At 37.6% G+C, this 23,879-nt stretch overlaps 3 protein-coding genes across 5 annotated transcripts in view; all 3 read left to right on the forward strand.

The window, feature by feature from the left end:
• The window catches only part of vps53 (VPS53 subunit of GARP complex), a 22,510-nt gene extending 13,805 nt beyond the window's left edge, over window positions 1-8,705 (forward strand). For both annotated transcript variants that reach the window (XM_039670892.2, XM_039670891.2), the window contains exons 14-22: window positions 606-848; window positions 1,231-1,378; window positions 1,476-1,558; window positions 1,673-1,751; window positions 2,636-2,784; window positions 2,888-2,957; window positions 3,056-3,193; window positions 6,449-6,553; window positions 7,265-8,705. In XM_039670892.2, the coding sequence (XP_039526826.1) occupies window positions 606-848; window positions 1,231-1,378; window positions 1,476-1,558; window positions 1,673-1,751; window positions 2,636-2,784; window positions 2,888-2,957; window positions 3,056-3,193; window positions 6,449-6,553; window positions 7,265-7,438 (1,189 nt within the window). In that variant the 3' untranslated portion in view covers window positions 7,439-8,705. The remainder of the gene's footprint in view (window positions 1-605; window positions 849-1,230; window positions 1,379-1,475; window positions 1,559-1,672; window positions 1,752-2,635; window positions 2,785-2,887; window positions 2,958-3,055; window positions 3,194-6,448; window positions 6,554-7,264) is intronic.
• Window positions 8,706-9,017: 312 nt separating this feature from the next.
• rflnb (refilin B) lies at window positions 9,018-10,962 on the forward strand. Its single transcript, XM_039670463.2, has 3 exons — window positions 9,018-9,669; window positions 9,910-9,989; window positions 10,084-10,962. Exons 1-3 carry the CDS (start codon window positions 9,469-9,471, stop codon window positions 10,397-10,399), a joined length of 597 nt encoding a protein of 198 aa, XP_039526397.1. The 5' UTR covers window positions 9,018-9,468; the 3' UTR covers window positions 10,400-10,962.
• A 2,089-nt stretch (window positions 10,963-13,051) lies between these two features.
• Window positions 13,052-18,090, forward strand: exo5 (exonuclease 5). Of its 2 annotated transcripts, none has more exons than XM_089121216.1 (7): window positions 13,052-13,102; window positions 13,256-13,349; window positions 13,554-13,641; window positions 13,774-14,027; window positions 14,113-14,217; window positions 14,307-14,479; window positions 15,533-18,090. In XM_089121216.1, exons 1-7 carry the CDS (start codon window positions 13,061-13,063, stop codon window positions 16,001-16,003), a joined length of 1,227 nt encoding a protein of 408 aa, XP_088977342.1. In that variant the 5' UTR covers window positions 13,052-13,060; the 3' UTR covers window positions 16,004-18,090. The 2 variants fall into 2 exon arrangements, with proteins under 2 accessions (XP_088977342.1, XP_088977343.1); XM_089121217.1 differs by having other exon boundaries at window positions 13,068-13,133.
• The last annotated feature ends 5,789 nt before the right edge of the window (window positions 18,091-23,879 follow it).

A 23,879-nucleotide genomic window follows, 5' to 3' on the forward strand; every position in this document is an offset into this window, starting at 1 on the left:
TGACCTTACAATACATCGCTGTTCAAAGAAAGTTTAACACATTATGATTTCATTCATAGTCAGATATGTGGTGCAGGTTGCTTTTTTATTATATTAAATGTTTTTGCTAATTTAACTTTTCAGTTACCAAGATTTTTTACTTTATTTTATTTTTTTATTTAGTAGTTTTTTCCAACACATAGCATCCATCATAGACTTTGTCCCCCCCAAATAACAAATATTAAGGAGATCCTCCTTGCAAATATTTTATTTTATTTCTTTTTTAATATTTAGTACTTTTCCCCCCAACAAAACAGAGATCAGATTGGTCACCCCAATACCCCAAAAAATTTCACCTTGGATAAATTTTATTTAATTTGTTTTGACATTGAAACTAAGCAGTACTGAAAACATTCAAAACATGTAGATCTTCAACCATCCTGGTATTTTTAATAAAATAAATAAAAAAATGCAAATTAATAAAAAACAAAATATGCAAGACTCTAATTAGTTTTCTGTTTAACATATGTTGCGATGTTTAAATCCATTCCACAGATTTATGCAGTGGAGGAAATGTAGATAATGTCTGGGCCTAGTGCCATTGATGTTTTTGTTTTTTGTCTTAGAAATCTCGGAGAGCTGATCGACCGCTTTGTTGCTGATTTTCGGGCACAGGGTCCCCCTAAATCAGGTACAGATGAGGGAGGTGCTGTGCTTCCCAGCTGTGCAGATCTCTTCGTGTACTACAAGAAGTGTATGGTGCAGTGCTCGCAACTGAGCACCGGAGAACCCATGATTGCTCTGAGCACCATCTTCCAGAAGTATCTGCGCGAGTATGCCTGGAAGATCCTCTCTGGAAACCTACCCAAGTGAGTTGAGCCACCTGACTTTCTCACATAACTTTCTATTTGGTCCTTCTCCCTTGTTATGGTAGAATTCCGCCCAGTTGCTGGGGCTTTTATTCGGGGTGTTTATGCTGTGGTGATGCTTGAGAGGAGAGAGAGTGGACTTTTCTGTGTGGTCGCATTTGTGGGGTTTCTTGTTGCCGCTTTTCAAAAGAAGAAAAATCCCCACCCGTCGCCTTGTGTGGTTTACCCCGTATTGTCTTTGGGAGTTTCAAAAGGGATCTTTGTTTTGGAGAAGCTGTCTTGTGGTTTCCATGCAGTCTTTCTTTTGTGTCTTTCAGCGGGGTGGGCTGGAGGGTTGAGTTCGGGTTCTTTGGTAACCATCTTTGTGCTTGTTTGCGTGCAGGACCAGCACCAATAGTGGTGGTCTGACCATCAGCAGCCTGCTGAAGGAGAAAGAGGGATCAGAAGCGGCCAAGTTCACCATGGAAGAGCTTTGTCTCATTTGCAGCATCCTAAGCACAGCCGAATACTGCCTGGCTACCACACAGCAGGTGACCAACACACATACATCAATTAACATATCATAAATATAGGGGTTTTATATCTTATAAAACAAGATGTCTTATATCATTCATGTCCACTCCACAGCTGGAGGAGAAGCTCAAGGAAAAGGTGGACAAGTCATTGATGGAGAGAATCAACTTAACTGGGGAGATGGACACCTTTAGCACGTAACTTGACCCTCCCTAACCACTAAATAAAAACAGATTTTTTTTATTATTATTTTTTAAGAAATTAATTAATAGTTGTTAAGTAATGTTCCCATAAATCTCTTTGTTTGGCAGGGTTATCTCAAACAGTATCCAGCTTTTGGTGCAGGACCTGGATGCTGCATGTGATCCAGCCCTTACAGCTATGAGCAAGGTACTATACTGATATCGTAGCAGTTATCGGCTGATATAACCCCCCCAAACCTACTTATTGTACCCCTATTTTTATCTTGACCGTTATCTAACACTCATGTAGCCCTAAATCGGGATTTTGTGACTTTTCATACATTATCTATCTATACATTACACTCACAAAAAACTGGGCTTGATTCGGTTCTTCGGGGTCAATATGACCCCACATTGAAATAAATGGGAAATGTGAAAAAAACTAAATATATTTCCTTCATGTGTTTATGTTTAGAGCATAAATGCAATGTATCATAAAAAAATAATATTTCAAATGCAAGCTAATGGTGTAGTTGAGGAATTGTGTTATATGGATACAAAAGTATTTGGAGTATCTCCAAAAACACAGCATTAATGAATAGATGAGAAGTAAACAAAAAAATTATATATTATTTGTATGATTAAAAATGTATTTTTTTTTGTACAATTAATCAATTGTTGGGGTCGTAAAGACCCCGAAGCCCAGAAGTGTAAACAGGAAACGAAGACCATTTGAAGGTTAAAATTAAACTGTAAAAACAAAAAAACAAAAAATTATTTTGGTTTTATATTTATTTTATTTATTTAATATTTTTGTGTCAATTTAGTATTTTTATACTATCATAGTATTTATGCACATTTTTAATATTTTCAGTTTTCATTGAGTAAATTTGGTTTGTGCTGTTGCATTCTTTTTCTACTCAACTTTGATTTTCACTTCAGTAATTTTTAGGTTTATAAATCTAATTTTATTTCAGCTTTATTTCCATTTTTTAAGTTTTGGTTAACAACAACAACAACATTGCTTTCCTAAACAGTGTCTTTAGGATATTTATACTAGACTTGAAGTTGATTTTGTCTATGTTTGTACAGATGCCATGGCAGAGTGTGGAACATGTGGGAGACCAAAGCCCGTACGTGACCTCTGTAATCATGCACATCAAACAAAATGTGCCCATCATTAGAGACAACCTGGCCTCCACCCGGAAATACTTCACGCAGTTCTGCATTAAGTTCACCAAGTCAGTACCGCAACCACTCACTAATCAGTGCAGCAAAGACTCTTTCATAACACAGGCTTTTGGTAAACCTCTGCTAATTGTACTTTCTACCCATTTGTTTCAGCTCCTTCATTCCAAAGTTCATCAACCACCTATTCAGGTGTAAACCAATCAGCATGGTTGGAGCAGAACAGGTATGAGGAGATTCAGACATTGGGATTTATGGCTTTCATAGACCTGACCAAGTTCAAATGTTTTCTTTTTTTTTTTTTCTTCTTTGTCTTCTTAACAGCTACTCCTGGACACGCATTCCCTCAAGACCGTTCTTCTAGACCTCCCTTCCATTGGCTCTCAGGTGGTCCGTAAAGCCCCGGCCAGCTACACCAAAATAGTGGTTAAAGGAATGACTCGAGCGGAGATGATCCTCAAGGTGGGAACCTTATGTGCATTCACGACCCTTAAACATTTGAGAAATCGCTCAGCTTTCACCCAATTCTTTTTTAAACAGGCCTCCCTGATGAGAAGCTCAATACAGGAAAGTCTTTAATGATCAGCTGCTCATAAAGCTCCGTGTGGTGCAGCGCTCGGTTGGAGTTATTTACTAAGCTGTGCACGTCTGGTTTAATGAGCTCTCTCTGAGAGACAGGAAGTGCTCACATGCCTTGGCTTTTGTGCCTGCAGCCTTAGCAGTCCACAGTTTAATATTCTTCACTCATAGATCTCTACTTGTATGTACATATAGACTTGTAACATACAGTGGGGTTCAAACTTTTTTCTCCTTTTCAACTTGTTGTTTTAGTCATTTTTAAAGGTTGGGAGTTATTATAATTATTAAGAGAGAAACATGGATTTGAAAGTGAATTTGATGTGATCAGAACAAACTTGTTGATTGTCCCTATTTTGCTTTAGTGACAGCTGCATTCAAGCTGTTTAAAAGCCTGTTCACACCAAAACTTCTAAATGAAAATTTCACCATCTTGACAGTTCTTCTGCTATTCACTGTCAATTAGCACAATAATTGCTACGACCAAGTTGTAGTTTTATGCCCCCTCCAGGTACATGACCAGAAGCACAAATCCTATTGGTTGGCCAGTTTTCCTCACAATGGAATGGAAAAGATTTCACAACACCCTGCTGTAAAAATCGGTCACATTGATGGATGAACAGATGCAAACAGCCGTCAAATTAAAATGTTTTATCGGCAAACTTTCGCTCTTAATCTGAACAGGCCTTAAACCTCTCAAAGATCTTATGATTATCTCCCAAAAAGTGGAGGGATGAATGTAGTCATTTTTAAAGGTTGGCAGGCACAATGATTTCTGGCCCATTCTTGTACCTTGGTTTACAAAAAATGGTCTAAGAGGGTTTACCGATTTAGTTGCAAACATTAGTTTTTCAACGGATACTAAGAAGTGTAAGGAAAATCGTGTTTCCCATGATATGCCCCCATTAATATCATGGTGTTGGCCGATGTTCTGGTTGAGTGTATGAGCTCTGTGTTGTACTATGAAATACAACAGGAGGAGAGGATAGCATGTGCCTTAGTGAATCTTCCTTTCCCTGGTCTCCAGACCCACCTTCTTCTCCATGACCCTTATCTTCAGCCCCACTCATGCTCCACAGGCTTTTATGAGGTTCTCCGGGGCTTTCCTGCTCCTGGTCTTTTAACTGCCTGGAATTCAGCCTTTATTCACCTAATGTTCATACTAAGTTTAGCTCTAATTTTGCAAGATCGTGCAAAGAGCATTTACAAAAGAGGAAAAAATGCTATAAGAAAACATGGGCTACATAAAAAGGGATAGTTTACCCAAAAATGAAAATTCTGTCATTTACACACCCTTATGTTGTTTCAAACCTTTACGACTTAAAAACTCAAAGATATTTTTGATTAAATAAATAGATAAAAAAAAAGGCTGACCCATACTTTCTTGACACAAGTACGTTTGAGCTTCCGTTCATCATATTTGACGAGCTCTATGTATGTGCGTTGATCAATATTTATATTTGAATAAAAGCCCAAGTAAAATCTGTTCATCATAAAGCGATCGTGTCTCTTCAGAAGCCTTTGATTAAACCGCTTTTTATTTATTCAATGGTTTTAAGAACTTTTTGAATTTACATTTTTGGAAGAATTAACTTTCAATGGAGTTTAAGTTAATTCAAAATATAATACTTTGTAATAACTTTGTTTTGAACATGAACAAAAGTCTTATGGGTTTGAAATGACAATGGTGACTAATTGATGACAGAATTTTTATTTTCGGGAAACTATCCCTGCAACAGCTGAGTTTGTATCTTTCCATCTCCAGCCAGATTAGACAATACACTGGATAAATATTGATGAACACATGACCTTCATTAATTGAAATTCCAAGGTCTGCGTATGAAACCTGGCCTTGATCTTGACTTGCATACGGTGGGTCTTTAAAGTCTGTTTGGCGTTTAATGATTGGCTTTGTTGGACCCCAGGTGCCTCTCAGGTAATTACTTCCATCTTCATCAGCAGCATTTTGCTCTGCGATTCTTGGAGGAGTCATTCATACTTCAGTATGCTCCTTAAGCATAAGGGGCTCTGCCATTTGGCCAGGCGAATCAGTGGCTGGTATTGTTTGCTTAGTGAAACAATGGCACAATCGTTTGCCACCTCAGTCTCACTTTGTCGTCGTTCTTTCTTAATCGTTGATGAATTACATCAGTGAAGTGTGACACCGTTTAAGCGATTCATGGGTGAAATAGGACCTTCATTGCTGGTGGTGGCTTGGCTGTCCACATGATGCTCATTACAGGGTAAACGTGGAGAGTAATCTGTTAAAGATGTCTTCACTTTTTCTCTCTTTTCTTGGCTGGGAATGAGTTCCTGCCCATCCTAGGGCCCAAACCTCAGAGAGATGTGAAGCTGAAGGAGGTAGCGCAAGCCAAGCATGCTGCTGCTGCCTGTGAGACGTGGCTGTTTTCCACAGTCTTCTTGCCTGTCTCACCCCCACCCCCCATTGTGGCTGTTTTTGGAAATGAATGGAAAGGCAGACTTTATCCCCTTCCTCGCGTTTTCTCTTTCGTGCTCTCTATTCTTTCTTTCTCATTTATGAGGTAACTACAACAAGCCTTCTCGAGGCTTATCCTTGGCCTGTCTCCAGGATGGTCCTGTGGTAAGGAAGGAACGTTCAGAATTCAAGATGATCCCGCTTTGTTTTGACCCTTATCCGCATATCGTATCCCTTCAGGTATGGAGAGTAAAGAGAAAGAATAATGGGTATTGTATAAAGGGAAATGTTGCACAGGATGCTGATTAAGATATCCCCCCCCCCCTCCCCCTAGGTGTATCTGTCAGCCATGTGTTTTCTGCCCTGTTAGTCACAAGATATCCAATTAAAAAAAATCTCCCAAACTTGGAGGGAAAAGAAACAGATTCACAATGCAGGCCTGTACTCCATTTAACCTATTTTTTTACTGCTCAATTGATAGTCTCTAATTATACCCCACAAAAAAATTACCGGTGAGGCTGATTCAGCTTTGTTCAAGCATAGCGTAATTATGCTGTTAAAGTATCCTTAAATAGATACTTCAAGCACTTTATCTATGAGCTCACTGTATTATGTTGTCTCCTGCTCTTAGAGTGTCATGTGTTCAGAAAACCCAGTTGTAGTTTAGCTGACTTTTTCTTTTTCTTTTTTCTTTCACCTCTCAGGTGGTCATGGCCCCTCACGAACCATCTGTGGTCTTTGTGGACAACTACATCAAGCTCCTTGCTGACAGCAACCCTGAGACTTTCCAGAAGATACTAGATATGAAGGTGAGTCTGTTTTATTTGCTTCAGGGAAAACTTCCTCATATTTCATAAAATCTGACCACTAATAGAACAGGAGACCCCCCCTAACCAATTTAATTAATTGGTAATGGAAAGAATTGTGTTCAAATGATTAATGCATTTACCATATCCACTCCGCCGTATTTACCATATCCACTCTGATTGGTGACGAACGTGAAGCAGGGCAACAACTCACTGTGTGATATTGCTTAGAATGCAGATATAATGCCCTAAAATCCTAGATATTGGGACAGAAATGTCCTTGCATGAGTTATTCTCATATTTATATAATATGATCTAGTTAGAATATAACTGGAGTAACGAGTGCAAATGTAAAATACCCATTGATCTCATTCCATTATTTATGCAATTGTAATTGCAGTCTAATAAATTCCTTGTTGAATCAAAAAAAAAAATGTTCTAATGCAATTTTTTTGTAATGTCTATTTGATGATTTTCTCATTTAACACAAAAATGACTTTAAATGTTCCTTTAGGGGTAATTTCTCATGTAGTTAATTTCCTATTTATGAGCGAATGAATCTATTAGTATTGAGTATCAGATCTTTTAAAATAACTGGTTCACAAATATCTCTAATTGATTCATTAGAGAATAAGAATAATAAAAACACAATAATCACAAATGATCGAAAAGATCTTTGAAATTGATTGGTCTATTTTACCCCTAAATCTTTAGGGTCTGAAACGGAGTGAGCAGAGCACCATGCTGGAGCTTTTCAGACAGAGGTTGCCCACTCCGCCCTCAGGACCAGACGGTGGCCCATCATTGTCCTTCAGTGCCCCCACCCCTGAACAAGAGTCTTCCCGTATCCGCAAACTGGAAAAGCTCATTAAAAAGAGAATTCAGTAAATTAGCAGGAACTTTATTCCCATCAATATACTGATGTGAGCGCTCTCTTTTGTGCATGGCCTGACAACATGTCTCCGCTCAAGTTATATCATGCTTAAAATGGGATGTAAATAGTACTGCTATGTCTTTTGTATGCATTTATGTTCGGTTACAGATCACTGTTTAACTTTGAGGCTTTCATGACTTGCATTACTATAGGCCTTATGATTCAAGTCTTTTCCTGAACCTCAACACATTACTGGCATGAATGAGTCATTTTCCCAGCGACCCCCCCCCCCCCCCCCCCCATTTTTGGCTCCAATTTACAACACTAATACCCACAGTGTCATTTACTTTGCACATTTCTCTGAAATATGCTTGCACTTAAAGCAAAACAGAGGGCAGTGTGGCCCAGAAAAGAAACCTGCTGCTATTCTGGCACAAAGTCTTCTGCCCTGGGGTTTAAAACATCAAAATGATTTAAAACCAATGTTTTTATAATTGTCCCCTCACTATAAGAGTAAACGGCTGTGTGTAATATAGCTTTTGCTCTGAGTAAAGGTGCCTGCGGAGAAGAGGAGTGAGATTTCAGGTCTCAGGTACTCCACAATGGAGGAGCTTGGGATCTCCTGTCTCCTCTGAAATGATAAACCAGTTATATTGACTTTTAAAATAATTTCCCAGGTTGGGGTGAAAAGAAAGAAACACTCGCATTGTAGATGTTTTTACCCTGCAGGAGCTGTAAGAACTGAAGAATGTTTTCCCATGCTAGTGATATTTTCTCTGCGAACAATAATAGTTCATGGGAGATTGGAATGCAGATGGAATGCAGAAATGTGGATACATTATTCTACTTTACTTAATCTACTGTTCACTTTTGGAAAGATAGTATTTGTTTTTGTCCATTGTTTGACATGAATTATTTTATAGTCCTTTTAATAGATGATTATATGAACTCCTGAATCGGTTTACTGTACTTTTCATCATCATTTCATCACAATCTCCTTTATGTATTTTTTTTTCTCTGCACATGGCTTTGTATTTGTTAAAATACCTCAGCAGCAGTGTATATCAAAGCTAAAATGTGTGCAATGAAAGTATGATTCATGTGTTGGATGGGCTATTGTGATGTGTGAGGTTATTGTAATAATATTTGCAACTATTTCTGCTGTTGATTGCTTTAATGAAAACATTCCTGCCTTCTGTGAATATTACAACATCTTTTTAAGGTCAACTGCAGATAGAAATTCTTGTTAATAAAAATCTGTTGATTATTGGCTTTGACAAATTTGTTTTTGTCATTTTCTGTATGATGGATGAACAGATATATAGATTTAAGATTATAGTTTGGAAGAGTAGATGGATGAGCAAATAGTTGTCTGATATTGTCTGTGTGTTTGATTGATGGATGGATGAACTGAGGTGTGTGTAGATAGATAGATCGAGAGATAGATATCAATGGATAGATAGATTTCAATGGATTTGTTAAGCTTGATTCTGAAGTTGGCCTCTGTTAAAAGCAAGGGCCTCCTCCTGACTCTCTAATTGTCACTCCAATCATCAGTGGGAGGCAGTTTTGAAGGCGTCTCCTCTCTTGCAGGCGCTTGTAAAACAATGAACTTCTTTGAGTGTGGACAATTTTGAATGCAGGCAGGCTGACAAGCGGGTAAACTTGCGTTCACTTCCCCGGCAATGACCCCCTGACTGAATGCGCTCAGGAGCGAAGTTTCCATTTTGCTCTCAGTTTTTATAAACCCATTTAAACTTGGCGACAACAAACACATTTGCAGCTTCTTCAGATCTGCGTTTCAAAGTCTCGGAGGAAACGGGAGCAGTGAGCCAGAGCCACGAAACGGATTATCGACTGATAGTCCACGGGACCACGGCATCGCACAGCTGGTTTACTTTATACGAACCGCTCGGATCTCTTTTAGACAGAGCTGCCCGCAAGATCAACAGAGAAAAACTATTTTGCACATAATTCGATTTAATTGCATTGTTAGGAGAGCTTGTGGAACCTGCCCGCAAGTGTTGAGCAACTTAAAAAAGCAATGGTGGGAAGACTGAACTTGCGGAATGTGTCTGACGACGATCCGCTGGGTATGAATTTTAAAGCTGATCGGCCGCTGGACAGTCCTGACTCCGGTCTGCCTCCGAGTCCGAGTCCGAGCCCGAGCCCGAGCGTCTGGTTACTGCAGGGCACCGGGGCTGGAACCCCGGTTACTGAAGACGAGAGCAGAAGGACAGCTGTGGTATGATTCCTTCAGGCTATGCCAAGACATTTATTACTTCAAAAATTACTTCAAATGGTTAAGTTTTTTTTTTTTAATCTAAAATGTACATTTCAGCTTCTTTTCGATTAACAAACATGCTTTTTATGTGTGTAAATTATAGAAAAATATATTGCATACATTGTTTACCTGTCCCAAAGTAGTCTAATATAAAAAAATTGATTCTATTAAATATTAAGAAATATTATTCTTTTTATACAGGTTCCTAATAATCGCCAACTGCATGCATTGTCCTACGGAGAAGGAATTGAACTTGATCCTCTGCCACTAAAAGAAATAAGGTGATGTTTTTTTCTTTTCATTTTTTTTTTAAGGCAAGTTGCTCTGGTGCAATTCATATAATGCAGTTCTAACTTGTTACATGTGTTTTTACAGATACACATCGTCTGTACGTTATGATTCCGATCGACACTTCATCCAGGACGTGACCCTGCAGCCCAAGGGTTTGGGTCTGGAGATGTGCAGCCAGACAGTGTTGGCCCTGCCTCAGAGCACCTGGAGACATTACAAGACCCAGTTGGAGTTCCAGCCCCGTCAGCGGGTGCAGCGTTACCAGAGCACCACCATAGTGTACCCCAAACACACCCGGACCTTCTACACCACCCAGCTCAATTACGACGGGCACAAGTTGACCAAGCGCTTCTTCTCTGCTGTTGAGCTGCAGGCCTCTGATTGCAAGGCTGGTCTTTGAAAGACACACTGGCATATGTGCCTGACATTACGCCCATATGTCCCAATTATAAACCACCGCCTGCATTCATTGAGTCCCAAGAGGGGGGAAAAAGGAAACTCTGACTGAAATTGTTGCCAGTTGGAAAGGGGTTCCCAAAACAGAAGTGCAGTTAGTGAGTTCAAGGCTGGAGAAGGGAAAGCAACTGTGTTGTTTAAGGTTTGGTTAGGTTTAACCATTGTTTTAAGGTTAGAAGCAGGTTTGGATGGTTTTCAGTGTTTAGTGGTAGTGTACACCAATGGGTTTAATTGTATGTAGAAATGTGGTTGATTTATTTAATAGTGAGATTAAAGTTTAAGATTTTCTGATATTGGACCATCACTGGTTTGAAAGGTTAGATTTGATGTTCTGACTAGGACACACATTTAGTAGACCAGGTGAAAACTGATTTTGCACACCATTAATTATGTTTTAGAATAACAAAATGGAGTATTTTAGGGTTGGGTTACAAAGTTAGAGCTGCCACACACCATATGTTTCATGTGATTCACATTTCACTGAGATCTAGAAAAATGAATAAATCAGGGCCTAAAAACAGGAAAAAAAGAAGGATATTTTAGGGTGTCTTGCATAAGGGTTATGTCTGAGCTGAAACATTAAATCCATCAGAATATCAACTAACCTGCATATTTTTACTACTGTAGCCACACTTAAGTCGTTAACCATATTTTCTTTACGTAAAAGGCTAGCTAACTTCCACAGCCCGGCTTGGTTTTAGTAAGTTGTTCTCTGTATTGCTACTCATGAAGGAAAAATTACAAGTGAGGTCACATTATAAATGAGCTCAATCATGCTTGATACTGCAGACTGAGGTATATGAAGACTAGAGTTTGAAATAAATTATAATGTAAATAACAGCACTTAATTTTTTTTTATTCTCTATTTATTTCTTGTTTTATTTCCCTTTTTTCTGTGCACAGTCATTGATTAAGTGAGTAGCACAAAATGTGCTGGCTTTAAAATCTGTAGTTGTGCTGTGTACAATTATTTTAACTCTGATTTTATTCATATTTACATTAAGATGGATATTAACTCCTAAAATGAAATAAATTCATTATTTAAAGTGACATGTTGGTTTTTATTGTAATGTGCATTTTCCTTAATGTTTGCATCATGCTAGAAAACAAGACCCTTCAAATACAAGTTAGTAGTGTAACTAGTGATCTTCTCATTTGTTGTACCCGAGAGCCCCCTAGAGGTGAAAGTAAGTATTAGAGGTCAGGTGTTGAAGGGATTACCCCCCCCAAAAAATGACTTGCCAACACTCTTCAAAATATCTTCTTTTGTGGTCAAGAAACTCAGGTTTAGAACAACTTGAGGGTTAGCACATGATTTGGGACTGCCTCATGAACGTCTTTTTAGGTTGGTTGGGCCTGGCTGTGCTCAACCAAAAATACCATTTCATTTTTGTGTTGACTACTCCCTTTTTTTATTATTATTATTATTTTATTTTTTTAAAAACTTTTTTTCTGGTCTTCTGTGAGCATGTATGATCTCCAGGACTGTTCTCCAGCTTTCTCATGCACTCAAGTGTTAGACTTTTGATTCTGGTCGATAGGTGATTCATCTTGTGTTGTTGAAGAGTTAATCCTCTTGAAACTGTACAAGTAAGTTAACACAATGTCCTGTTTTATGACCTGGCATGTAATTATCCAGTTATGTTTCTTGGGAAATTGTTTTCTTTAAAACTTCGGTCGTATATTTGAAGTGTCAGTTTGTCAACAACTGACCCCCTCAAACGTGAAACTTACACTTAAACTGAAACTTACCATCACAACCTATTGGTTTTCATTAAACCGGGAACAATTGAATTTTGTTTTATTGACTATCACTGAGAAATGGTCTATTATTTAAAATGCAAAAAACATTTATTATTTTCCAAGGTGAAAAGGATTCATTTGCCTCGATCCACGCCGAAAAAAACGTCTAAATGTCACATTTTTAATGAAGCAGCCTAAATAGTCTTCTTTGGAAAATGTGTAGATGTCAGGTTTTCATTAAACCGAGAAAAATGGAATTTTGTTTTATTTACGATCACTGAGAAATGTTCTATTATTTTAAATGCAAAAAAATATATAATAATATTTTCAAGGTGAAAAGGATTCATTTGCCTGGATCCACGCCGAAGAAAACGTCTAAATGTCACGTTTTTAATGAAGCAGCCTAATGAGTAAAATGTCTATTTTTCCGGCGTCCCCCAGCTCCTCATTTAAGCAAAAGGTACGCTAAAACAACGTATTACATCGACGTTAAACCACGTTAACCGTGTTAACCATAACCTTTTAAATACTCGACCATGACTATGGGTCGTCAAAAACGCCATCCCTTCCGTGGCTCACTGTTGTTACGCTAATAAACGATTCTTCGTGGCAACCGTATAATTTTATAATGGTTTATTTTCCATTTAATACTGTTCTTCTTTGCTTACACTAAAGACACAAAAAGTAAGAAAAACGTCTGTTGTTTCTATCATGGAGAGTAAAAGAAAGGTTTTTATCGGTTTTCATTAGAAGACGCATTTGGCACTGAAATCCAATCGGATATGTTTCTGGCGAAACGTAAAGAAATGGGTGGGGCTACATGGAGCAGTAGCCAGAGCCAGCCAATCGAATGCATTTGTTGATGTTGAGGGGGCGGGATGTTAACTTGGGATACTTCCTACTTGTATGTCGTATGCAACTAACCCGAATATAATGTAAAACATCTATAACAATTCTAAGAACTAATGGCGTGTTTATTTTATAGCAGTTTCTGCAATATTGGTGTAAAGATGTTTCGATTAGAATGAGCTGGGAGTTACTTTAATTTCGTTTTCAGATGGATGCTTCTGGATCACAACAACTGCTCGATGAGTGGGATAACATTAGCGACTCAGAATTTCTCAACATCCCTTGCGAGCAACAAACCATCGGTAAAATATTGTTAAATTCTCTTGGGAGCCCCAAAAATGTGTAATTTGGATAATTTTTTGCGATCGTTTGGGTTTTTTTTCTTTGTGTTCATTTGTTTGTATAATATCTGTTTCTTTCCACTGAAAGAAAAATAAGATATAACTATCATGTTGTTGTTAGGTTTTATACACGTAAACAGTATTTTTTTCTCTATGTCTTTTTAGATCCCCATCGTCCTCTCAGTAGAGAAACTAATTGTGAACACTCAGTGGACTTTAACAGCCCCATAACACCCACTTCATCAGTGTACAAGTAAGTCTCTTGTGTGATGCTTAGAGAAAAATTGTTTCTAGATATTGTGTGCCAACATGCAACCCACGTCATTCTGCAACATGTTTTTTTTGCTGTTGTCACATAATAACATAATGCTCTTCTACTTTTCAGCCATAACAAAGAGACTTTGGGGCAAGAAGCCGTAAAAACTGATGATGCAAGGGGTTTAAAGAGAAAGAGCCTCCATGAAAATAGCCTCAGCCCAATGCAACGCTTCCTCAAGCGGCATCTGAGTGTGACTCTCCTGTGTGACCAGTCTTGGTGTGAGATGAAGACTGTCTACAGTCTTTTGAAGCCACATCTCAAAAGAAAAGACCTGCAACGGTCTGAGGTTCAAACCGGAGCAGAAATACATTTATCAAGAGGTGATGTAATAAACTGCATTGGCTTTCAATACGTTGTGTATTATCATGCATATTGAGTAATTCTATCCATGCCTTTCATCTCCAGAACTGGAGATACAGAACGTTGTCCCCATTGATATCCGGACTAGAGAGGATGCAGAAGCCATCAAACTTCTCAACATGTTACACATGATTTCACGGTTGGAAACAGGTGTGTTGACAGTGTAGAAATAATTTTAGGTATTGTTTTGATACTTGGATGAAGTTTAAACATTTAAATCTCAAACATTCTTATTTCAGGGGAGCGTGTGCGAGAGTTCCCTGTGTTTGGTGTGCTGGAAGGTGTTTTTTTCATGGGGGTCATTGATGAACTGATGTACAACCAGAAGGGGGAGCTAGTCCTAAATGAGCTTAAGACACGCAAACACAACTCCATGCCTAGTTCTGCACAAGATAAAGTTAACTGCTTACAGGTGAGTTGGAGTTATTTATTACAGGTCATTATGATGCAGCAGTTAATGATTACAATGTGCTTTTGTGCACAGCTGCCTTGTTTTCCCTGGACTTCATTGTGTTTCCACTACCATATACATGTGGGCATATAGTGAGGGTCAATGATGCTTATTTGTAAAATCTATGAATTTATTTACAAAGAAAAGCCCAACATTAAAATGACCTGAATACAAATTGTTCTATTTTCTATAAAGAGCAAGTTTTTTTTTTTGTTGTTGTTGTTGAAAATTATAAAGTAAAAAAATTTCCTAATAGCATAACAATAGAAAAAAATCCTCACGAAAGAAGTAAATTCTAGAGATTAAATATTAAGTATAGCTTGGTGTAATCCTTTATTATTATTTCTTAGTAGAAAAAAAATCGGGTTCATGGTAGTAGTATGAATGTATACACAATTATAGTATTTCTTTATATTTTAGCTTTTATTTTTTACATTGTTAGTTACTCTTTTTCCGGTTTAAATTCAATTCATTTGGTTATGTGATTTTTTTTTTTTTTTTTAATTTAGTTTTTTTTCAGTTTTAGTATGCAAGTTAGTACTTTAGCTTAAATGTATTTATTTCAGTTTCTAATTTTCTACATTTCTAATTTGCATGTTATACTTTTCATATTTTATTTTATTTATTTTATTTCAGCCTAATTTCAATTACCAAAAAATATTTTTAATAGTTTGTTTTATTTTCAGCTTACAACACTGATAATGGATCATTTACCAAAACCGTTACAAATATTTGAACAAATTATGTCTGCTAAATCGAAGTCATGTGGTGCAACCAGAGAAATCACGTGGTTTGACTCCCCAAAACTGAATTCATAATTGAATTATGAATATTTATAACTTATTTTTTACCATTAAAATATATATATATATATATATATATTTATTTATTTTTTCTCTCAAAATCATATGAAACCAACATGAATATGAAAAGCGCATTTCTAAGAACTTGGCACAGATTTTTCTTCCCTTTTCTTTATGCACACTCTAATGCACCTGTCCATCTGTTATTTAGGTGGGCCTCTATAAATTGCTATTTGATGGACTGGTGAAAGGGGAAGTGAAGAAAGACCATATATTAAATCACCTTAAACTGCGTTCAACTCAAGTGCTTGGAGCGGGAGTCCAGGCCCATGCTAAAAGCATTGGGGTTCAGGTGACTACCTTTGAGGAACTGGTTGATGCCTTACTAATAACTGTGTCATGTTCTGATCTTCCATGCATTGACCTGCTTCAGCTTGAATACTATCACCAAGGCTCTAGTGGACCCATTGGGACCAGAGTCGCTCCTTTCAATGAAGCCCAACTACGGGCAGAGCTTCAGGGTTATCTGGCCTATTGGACAGGCCAGAGGGAACCCAAAGGGGTGGACATAGAGGAGGCCTGGAAATGTAGATCATGCCTGTATGAACAGACTTGTGATTGGAAAAAGAATAGATTGCAAGTATCTGACCAACAAGCAGCTCATGCTAGCTCCTGCTCATGAGTTAACATTTTACAGTCGATACAAACATTTCTATGTGGCGACATTTGTCATATATTTAGCTTTTAGGTTTTATACTTTAATAATTGTCTAATGTGTTCTATTTCAGTTTTTAAATAATGATGTGATGTGAATGTTACTGTGAAACTCTATAATAATTGTGAATGATGCATTGTGGATCCATAATGCATTATTTAATCCATAATGCAATATTTGGATTAGAATGGCTTTAATGGAAGCAAGCTGAAAGCTTTCTTTATGTACATTAAGAATTTTAGCCCACTTAGATGTGCTTTTCAATGAACTTCAATGACTTTTTATGGCTTCAGTCAAGGCATGCCAATATAATCAATATAAAATACATTTAAAGTGAGCAAATTGTTTAAATACAGAACTTATATTGTTCTGTCATTTTGTTTTAAAACAAAGATGTATATCATTAACCTTATCCATTATATATTAAGTTATTAATAGCTAAATAAATAATAATGTTAATCCCTAACTAAATCATTTATGTCATTTTCAAAAGATTGTGTAATATTTGTTTTATAATGAAATAAGTGCCACTGGATGGTGCTATTTTACCATAAATAATTACTTAGTCTCTGAATTTACTGAAGGTTTAGAACGTTGAGTCATTTCTGTAAGATGATAATATGATAACTATGACATTATCAGTTTGTATTTTACAGTTATTGCTAATATGAAATCAGTGATGCGGTGTGCCAATGACTGACAATGCCATATTTTGATTAGCAGATCCCTCATAATGATTCTCTTGCGTAGATACGGAGATGCTTGTTTATTTGGGCACAAAATTTCATCTGCCCCAGCACTGACCTCAGCACTGCTTTTCTTCGCATGTCGTCATTGAGCGCAGGCCTTGGAGCATGTCCTTGTTATCAATATGACACTGTCAGACTAGGAATGACACATCTGCCATTTAAAAGAGGCCACACACTCCCTCAGGGTGCTTTTCATGTGAACCTAAATCCCACACCAACACACAAATACTTTAAATTCAATGGACAAATGTTTGAGTTTGTTCCTATGCTGTTGGGTAAGATGTGTAGCTGCCTTTGCATGGCGCATATGTTTTAATTGTCTCTGGAGGCTTGTTAATTTTTATAATTAATTGACTCACTATTTTCCTTATTGCTGATCAGCACACAACTGACTGCAAATCTTAATAGAGACGAATCTGCAATCTAATTTGATTGCAGTAATGATTTTACCCAGCATTGCACATGCTCATTGCATGCATCAAACAGCCAAGAGGCCGAGAGAAGCCGCTATTAGATTGTGTTGGTTAAGGTCTGTTCTAATCTGCTAGTCAACAGGCTAAAAGAGCCATACCCTGTGCTGTGTTTGCTCATGTGTGCACTAAAACATGCATCTTCCTTAATGCAGCGGCTATAGGAACCTGCAGTACAGTCTGATCTGATGAAGTCACTCAGGTGCTAATGACCCCTCATTCAAGGCTCTTAAAAGCACTCCCACTCACTCAGCCTCTAGTAAAGTGCTTCAGCACTTCACTTCAGCCTTTGTAAACTCTTGTCACCTGGCAGACAGAGGAGCCATCCTACACTAATGTGGCCCGTCGGTTCATGCTCTGTTTGTCTTGTGCACTGATTTGCACCAAACTCAATTCCTGCCTTCCTTGATCAATAGGATGCCCAACATAGGGTCTCTGAATGGCGATTGCATTAAGGCACGGGCAAAAAGAAGTTAAAAGGCTCCATTCTTGATTTTCCTATCATGTTAGAAAAGTGTTTAATGATGTGTAAAACTAAGTGCGAACACATGGGGTGATCGAATATATTCATGTGAGTGTGCAGTGCATGGGAACTAATGCAGGAAAAAAATTGTCAGGACTTGGGAATCATTTGTTTTGCATTGTGATATCTTACATTGATGAATGTCATCACATTGGTTACATAATTCCCTGCAGGCAAACGATTCTAATACCATAACGTAAATCTCACCTAAATCACATAGTTAATATATTGTCTAAAATGAAATATACCATTCAAATGTTTGGGGTCGGTAAGATGTTTTAAAATGTTTATTAAAGATGTCTTTTATGGGCACCGAGACTGCATTTATTTGATCAAAAATATAGTAAATTGTGTACTATTGTGAAAAATTATTATAATTAATATACATTTTTTTATTATTAACCGCAACCGGATCCATGTGAAAACAAGGATGCATATCGGATAGACATTACATGCACTCATGCAATGCTTACGTTGTTAACATTAACAATTTGAGAACACAGTATAATTTGCACGGTTTTGCATCATACGATTGTTAGATTTAATCAGCGCGATTTACTGCAATCTCAGAACCATTTTTTTCCGGTGAAAATTATTATGTTGGTCATATTTCTAAAGGAATAATATGTCTCCTGAAACATTGTGTTCATCCTCGCTGTGCCATGTCGAGGGTGTTGAAGTACAACTCACATAAAGTTGATAATTCCGCGAATGACTGCAATTGCAGATTTCGAACAGAGATGGCGACATAGAGGAAAAAATGCCGGGCTGCAGCTTTAAAAATAATTTTTATATTTTAATAGTTAACATGTAATTTATACCTGTGATTGCAAAGCTGAATTTTTAAAATATCTTCAGTGTCACATGACCTTTCAGAAATCATTCTAATATGCAGAATTGGTGCTCAAGTAACATTTCTTATTGAAAGCCGTTGTGGTGTTTTATATTTTTATAAAAATGATGATGCATGTTTTTCAGGATTGTTTTGCACCCTTTCCAAGTAAATGTATTAAGTAAATTGTTATTAACTTATTCACCTAAACAAATGCTTAAGGTTGTTCACTTGAGTGTATTCATGATACATTTTCTAGAAAGAACTGGAAAAATAAGAGACTAAAATAATGCATAATGAATAGACTACAAACGTTACTATGCAGTAAATCCATTAAAAGTGTAAGCCTGTGACGCAGATCTCATTACAGAGTGACAGCGGTCTGCTGCCGCAATAATGTAACCGAGCCAGAATTCAGCTCCACCCTGCTCAGTGTGGAGATCCGCACATGGTCAAATAATCCCACTCTGGAGAAATTGAAACCCACAGGCCTCTTTAAGCTAAAGCAAAACATGAGGAAGTCTTTGGACCCAACCCACAGCTGTCCACAAGCCCAAATCTCACTGTCATCATTAGTCAACTGACTAAAACACCTCCGTCTCCATTTCTGACTCTTTAATCCCAGGGATCAGCCCTACACTGTGGTTAGACTGGAATCTGCTGGATGGTGATTTAAAGGGATAGTTCACTTTGAAATTAATTTTTGATATGTTTTAGCTTACCTCAAGGGCATCCGAGATGTAGGCGTCTTTGTTTCCACAGTATTTTCAATTTGGACATTTTTCGGTCAAACCGTTGTTGTCTTTCAGTCATATAATGGAGTTTTAGGGGGTCCACCTCAAAGAGCATGCACAGAGAAGTCCAAATTAAACATGATTTAATGACTCGTGAATGTAAGTACACACTGATGGCCTAAGACACGAAACGAGCGGTTTGTGTGAGAAAACGAACAGTATTTATATAGTTTTTAGACCTCTACAGTCGTACAGCTTTACCTTTACAGCTCGTACAGTCGTAAAGGACCTTTTTAAATCGTACAGTGTGCTCCGGCTTAAGAAAAACTCTGCACAGAGGGCTCTTGTGGTTTTGAATGCATTCAGGACATTTGATACCAGCCCCTTTGTTTTGCTGTAAAGGATATCTTAATTCACTCCTTTACATTTTTGGCAGAGCACAAGGCCCATTAATGTATTAGTGCCTTCATGCAAACCCTGTTAAAAATTACAGGTCTGGTTGCGTGCACATTTTGTCCTAATAGAGTAATTGTCCTCTTGTCCTGGAAAGTAAAAAAAGCAGAGGGGAGTATCATTTTCAATTCTGTGCTATGTGAAGGAGCGAGAGAAAACTGTAATATATCAGCCTCCAGGAAAGACTGAAGCATCCTTTAGTGAAGACACAAATAACTCCAAGTGAAACAAATTAAAGTACATGGGATGCAGGGGCTGAGATAAGAGAGAATGTGAGTACAGTTGTGTGTGTTTGTTTCAGCTGGGGAAGTAGTTTGCATATTAGTGGCACAAGTGTGCTTTTGTGCATGAGGATGCAAGCTTGTGTACATGAGAGATTAATTGAGCTGTTCGGAAATGTGCTGGGTTAATGAAACTGTGATCGTGCTGCAGGAAGCCCTGTAACAGGGCTTTATCTCTGTCACATGGCACAGAAAGAAACAGCTCATTATGTAGGTCACAAGTCAATTTGATAACTTGCTGTTCCAAGGGAATAAAATGCTTTTCTAAAGAACAGTCAGGACAGAACTGGAATAATAAAGGGGTCATATTATGCTTTTTTTACATTTTCAACTTTCTTTAGTGTGTGATCTTGCTGTTTGAGCATGAAAACGATCTGCAAAGTTACTAAGCACAAAGTCCCCTCTAAAGGGAGTTACAGTATTCTCCATATCAGTCGCAGTGTTTCTGAACTCCCTGAAATGCCTCAATTGTCTCTTGAGTCTTCTTCTGGGAACGTACATCACAGTATTCCTCATTTAAATAATTCCTGCCCAATACATACTCATTAAAAAGGGACGAGGCCTGGTTGAGTTACTTTATATGCTGCATCCAAAATTGAATACTACCCTACTATATAATAGGCAAAATACAGTATGTCTGAATTTACTGTATTCATTAAAGAGTCAGCAAAAAGTACCCAGATGACTCGCCTTCTTCCGGCGAGTTTCTGAATGGTGCATACAATGGACACGTTACTATCCCATGAGAATTTGTGAATGGTATGAGCAACATAACTGACGCTGGTAGGTCACATAATAATGACAACATGGCGAATGTACTGTATTATGTCCAGATTACATTTATCCAACACACATTCATACTATATAGAACATACTTTTTTAGTGGTTGTGAAGTTATTACTTATTAAAAATAAATTCCTACTCAAGAGAGTATGTAATTTTGGACACAGCCAAAGTGAGTTGAAATGTTTAGGGGTGTGACATTTCCTAAATGTGCTGTAGCGGTTAACAGTCACAACACACTGGTCCAGCCGACCAATCAGAGCAGAGCACATTGCACTTTTCGGAAGGAGGGGCTTCAGAGAGACTAAACAGAGTGTTACTGACGGACTGAGAAGAGAGGTGCAGCAACAAAGATATTGTATGTGAAAAATAACCTTGACCCTATTTTTTACATATTTAATATCGTTGAATCCTTAATATTTAACAATTTGAGTGAGAACTGAGCTGGACGATGACTTCATTTTTTTTTTTGCAGAACTGCTTTATAGAAGGAAATAACTAATTCAATTGTTGATGATCTTTAAAAGTGCATGAACAGCCACTCTCATCTAACCAGATAGAAAAAGTACATTATGTTCATTTTTATTGCACTTTTATATTTTAGACTGGTGACTTTTTCCGTATTGGCAAGGGCAATTTGCCCTTAGGTCAAACACACTCACACACAACACACATATTTTGCTTATTCATGCAAGATGAGAAGATATGAATTCATTTGCTATTTTTAGCATGCTCATATGAGTCTGCACACTTTGGCCAGGCAGAGGACGTTTGGTGATTCAAGCAGAGAACAAATTCAGCAAATCATGTAGAAAAAGCAGATGAAATGAAAATGTTGAACTAATAGTGCACATTAAAGATGTGTCCTCACAGGATTCATTCATTTAGACTGATCTGTTGCTTAGCTGGAACACTTTAAGGGATAGTTCAAATTTAAATTCTGTTAATTAAATACTGTGAATTCCAAATTAATTCTTCGGTGGAACAAAAAAGATGTTTAGCAGAATGTTCACACTGCTCTTTAAATACATCAATAGAATACTTTAATCTTAATAATAGCCCGAATTACTTGCATGCTATATTCCAAGTCATGAATAGCCATATGATTTATGCGTCTTGTCACTGCAAACGTGCCACTGTGTAAAAAATAAAAAACGGTAAACTACTGGCAGCTTTGGTTGCCAGCATCATAGCGTAAAAATACAGTGTCTTGCTGTTTTTGAAATTTACAGCTAAATACCAAATTGTCAGCTATATGCTCTAACACAAAAACAGTAACACACCGTATAGTTACGGTATGATGCTGGCAACCACAGCTGCCGGTAGTTTACAGTGCAAGTTTGAATATGCATATATTTACTGCATAAATGAAATTTAAATGTGAGCAATTTACAATTTTCTACCCCGGTTTTAAGTCTAGTCCCAGACTAAAATGCATGTTTGAGCTGTTTTAATGGAAAGCAACTTGAACTGACATTATCTTAAAATATATCAATACCTTTTGTCTCAAGATGCACACCAGTAATGTTTTTTTTTCCAAGATACATTTTTAAAAGCTAAATTCCCTAATTGAACTAATGCCAAATCCTGGCTTATTCGAAGCCCTGTTTGTGAAACCAGTTTTTTTTCTCACACAAAGCTATATATTTTTTCCAGTAAAGTTCTAGCAACCACAACTGCCATCTTGGAATTGCACTGTTTATTTTACATGAAATATCACAGATTTTTTATTTATTTATTTTTTTTTTACAGTGAAGAAATTAAGACCTCCTCAGTCCCCCAAAATGCAGGCCTTTCAAACGATATAGACATGTATTGTTTAAGTTAACAGTGTTTGTGCTTTAGACACCAGTGTTCCTCAGAACACTAATGTTTTTCAATGAAATACCTTAAACACAATCATTTGGAGCTGTTGTCATATCGTTTGTTCATTCAACTTGTGTGTCAACATAAAGACCTCAGCAGAGATTGCTGGGAAGTGTCTTCAAAACATGGTTCTATATGTGGTTTATAGTGCATCAGGTGCCGCTTTCTTTCCATTATGACAGCATGAGTTACTGCCAGCAGCACTCATGCAATTACTGCAATGATCGAATGTACTGTCCTCTTGCCACATAGTGCCCCACTGAGTGGAACAAAACAAGCTATCGAGTTATCATCTGTCTAGCAGAAGGGTCCTGTAACACTAATTACACATAATGTTCTTTTCGGCTGTGATTAAAACTAAAAACATCACCGGCTTGTTTTTCTCTATGTCACATGCAAAGTAACATGTTTCTGTGACGACTGGGTCTTTGTCCGTCACTTTGTTCCAGCAGTGGGGGGTTTAGAGCTTGCTATTTGTTCCCAGAACAGGAATATACAGGAAGCTAGAGAAACAGATGGTGTGCTGTGCTAATAAGTCCTAACACAATTCACCTGTTAGTATCCGAGCACTGATTGGTGGGACCGTGGGAGAAGATATTAGCCGCCTGGTGAGAGTTCTTTAACGCCTATGATGTCATACACTCATCCTATTTTAAATTTAGAGTGTGCCATGTTAGAGTCTATGCAAAGTTTCCTATAACATCTCTTACCGGAAGGCTCTGGGCTCTGTGAGAGCCATACAAAATGGGAGAGGGGAGAGGCTTACCATCTCAGTCTCAGATAGATGAGCAGATTGCAAGGACAAAGGGAATTGTGTCAGGGAGGTTAGAGTTACAGTGAGAGCGCAATGTACTGTACTGAAAATCTTAAGAACGACCTAATACACATAAGGTAGTGGTGTTAAAGAGTGGGGTTAACACTAGGAACGTATCCACGGTGTATATTTTTAGAAAACCTCCTCACCATCAGATGAGCGGAGAGAAGCTTTTAAGTGACTTTGATTTCTCTGTGTAAAAGGCCAGGGTGATGGATGTAGAGATTTGTTTTCTAGGAGGCCCCAATGCCCTTTAGCATGAGTTCAGTAGTTTCCTATAACTTTGGGAAAGCAGAATGTTACTGAGGTTGAAAAGCGTTTGATTTTTTTAAAATAAA

Source organism: Pimephales promelas, chromosome 16, assembly GCF_988280905.1.
Source record: "Pimephales promelas chromosome 16, fPimPro1.hap1.1, whole genome shotgun sequence".
NCBI classification, from domain to species: domain Eukaryota; kingdom Metazoa; phylum Chordata; class Actinopteri; order Cypriniformes; family Leuciscidae; genus Pimephales; species Pimephales promelas.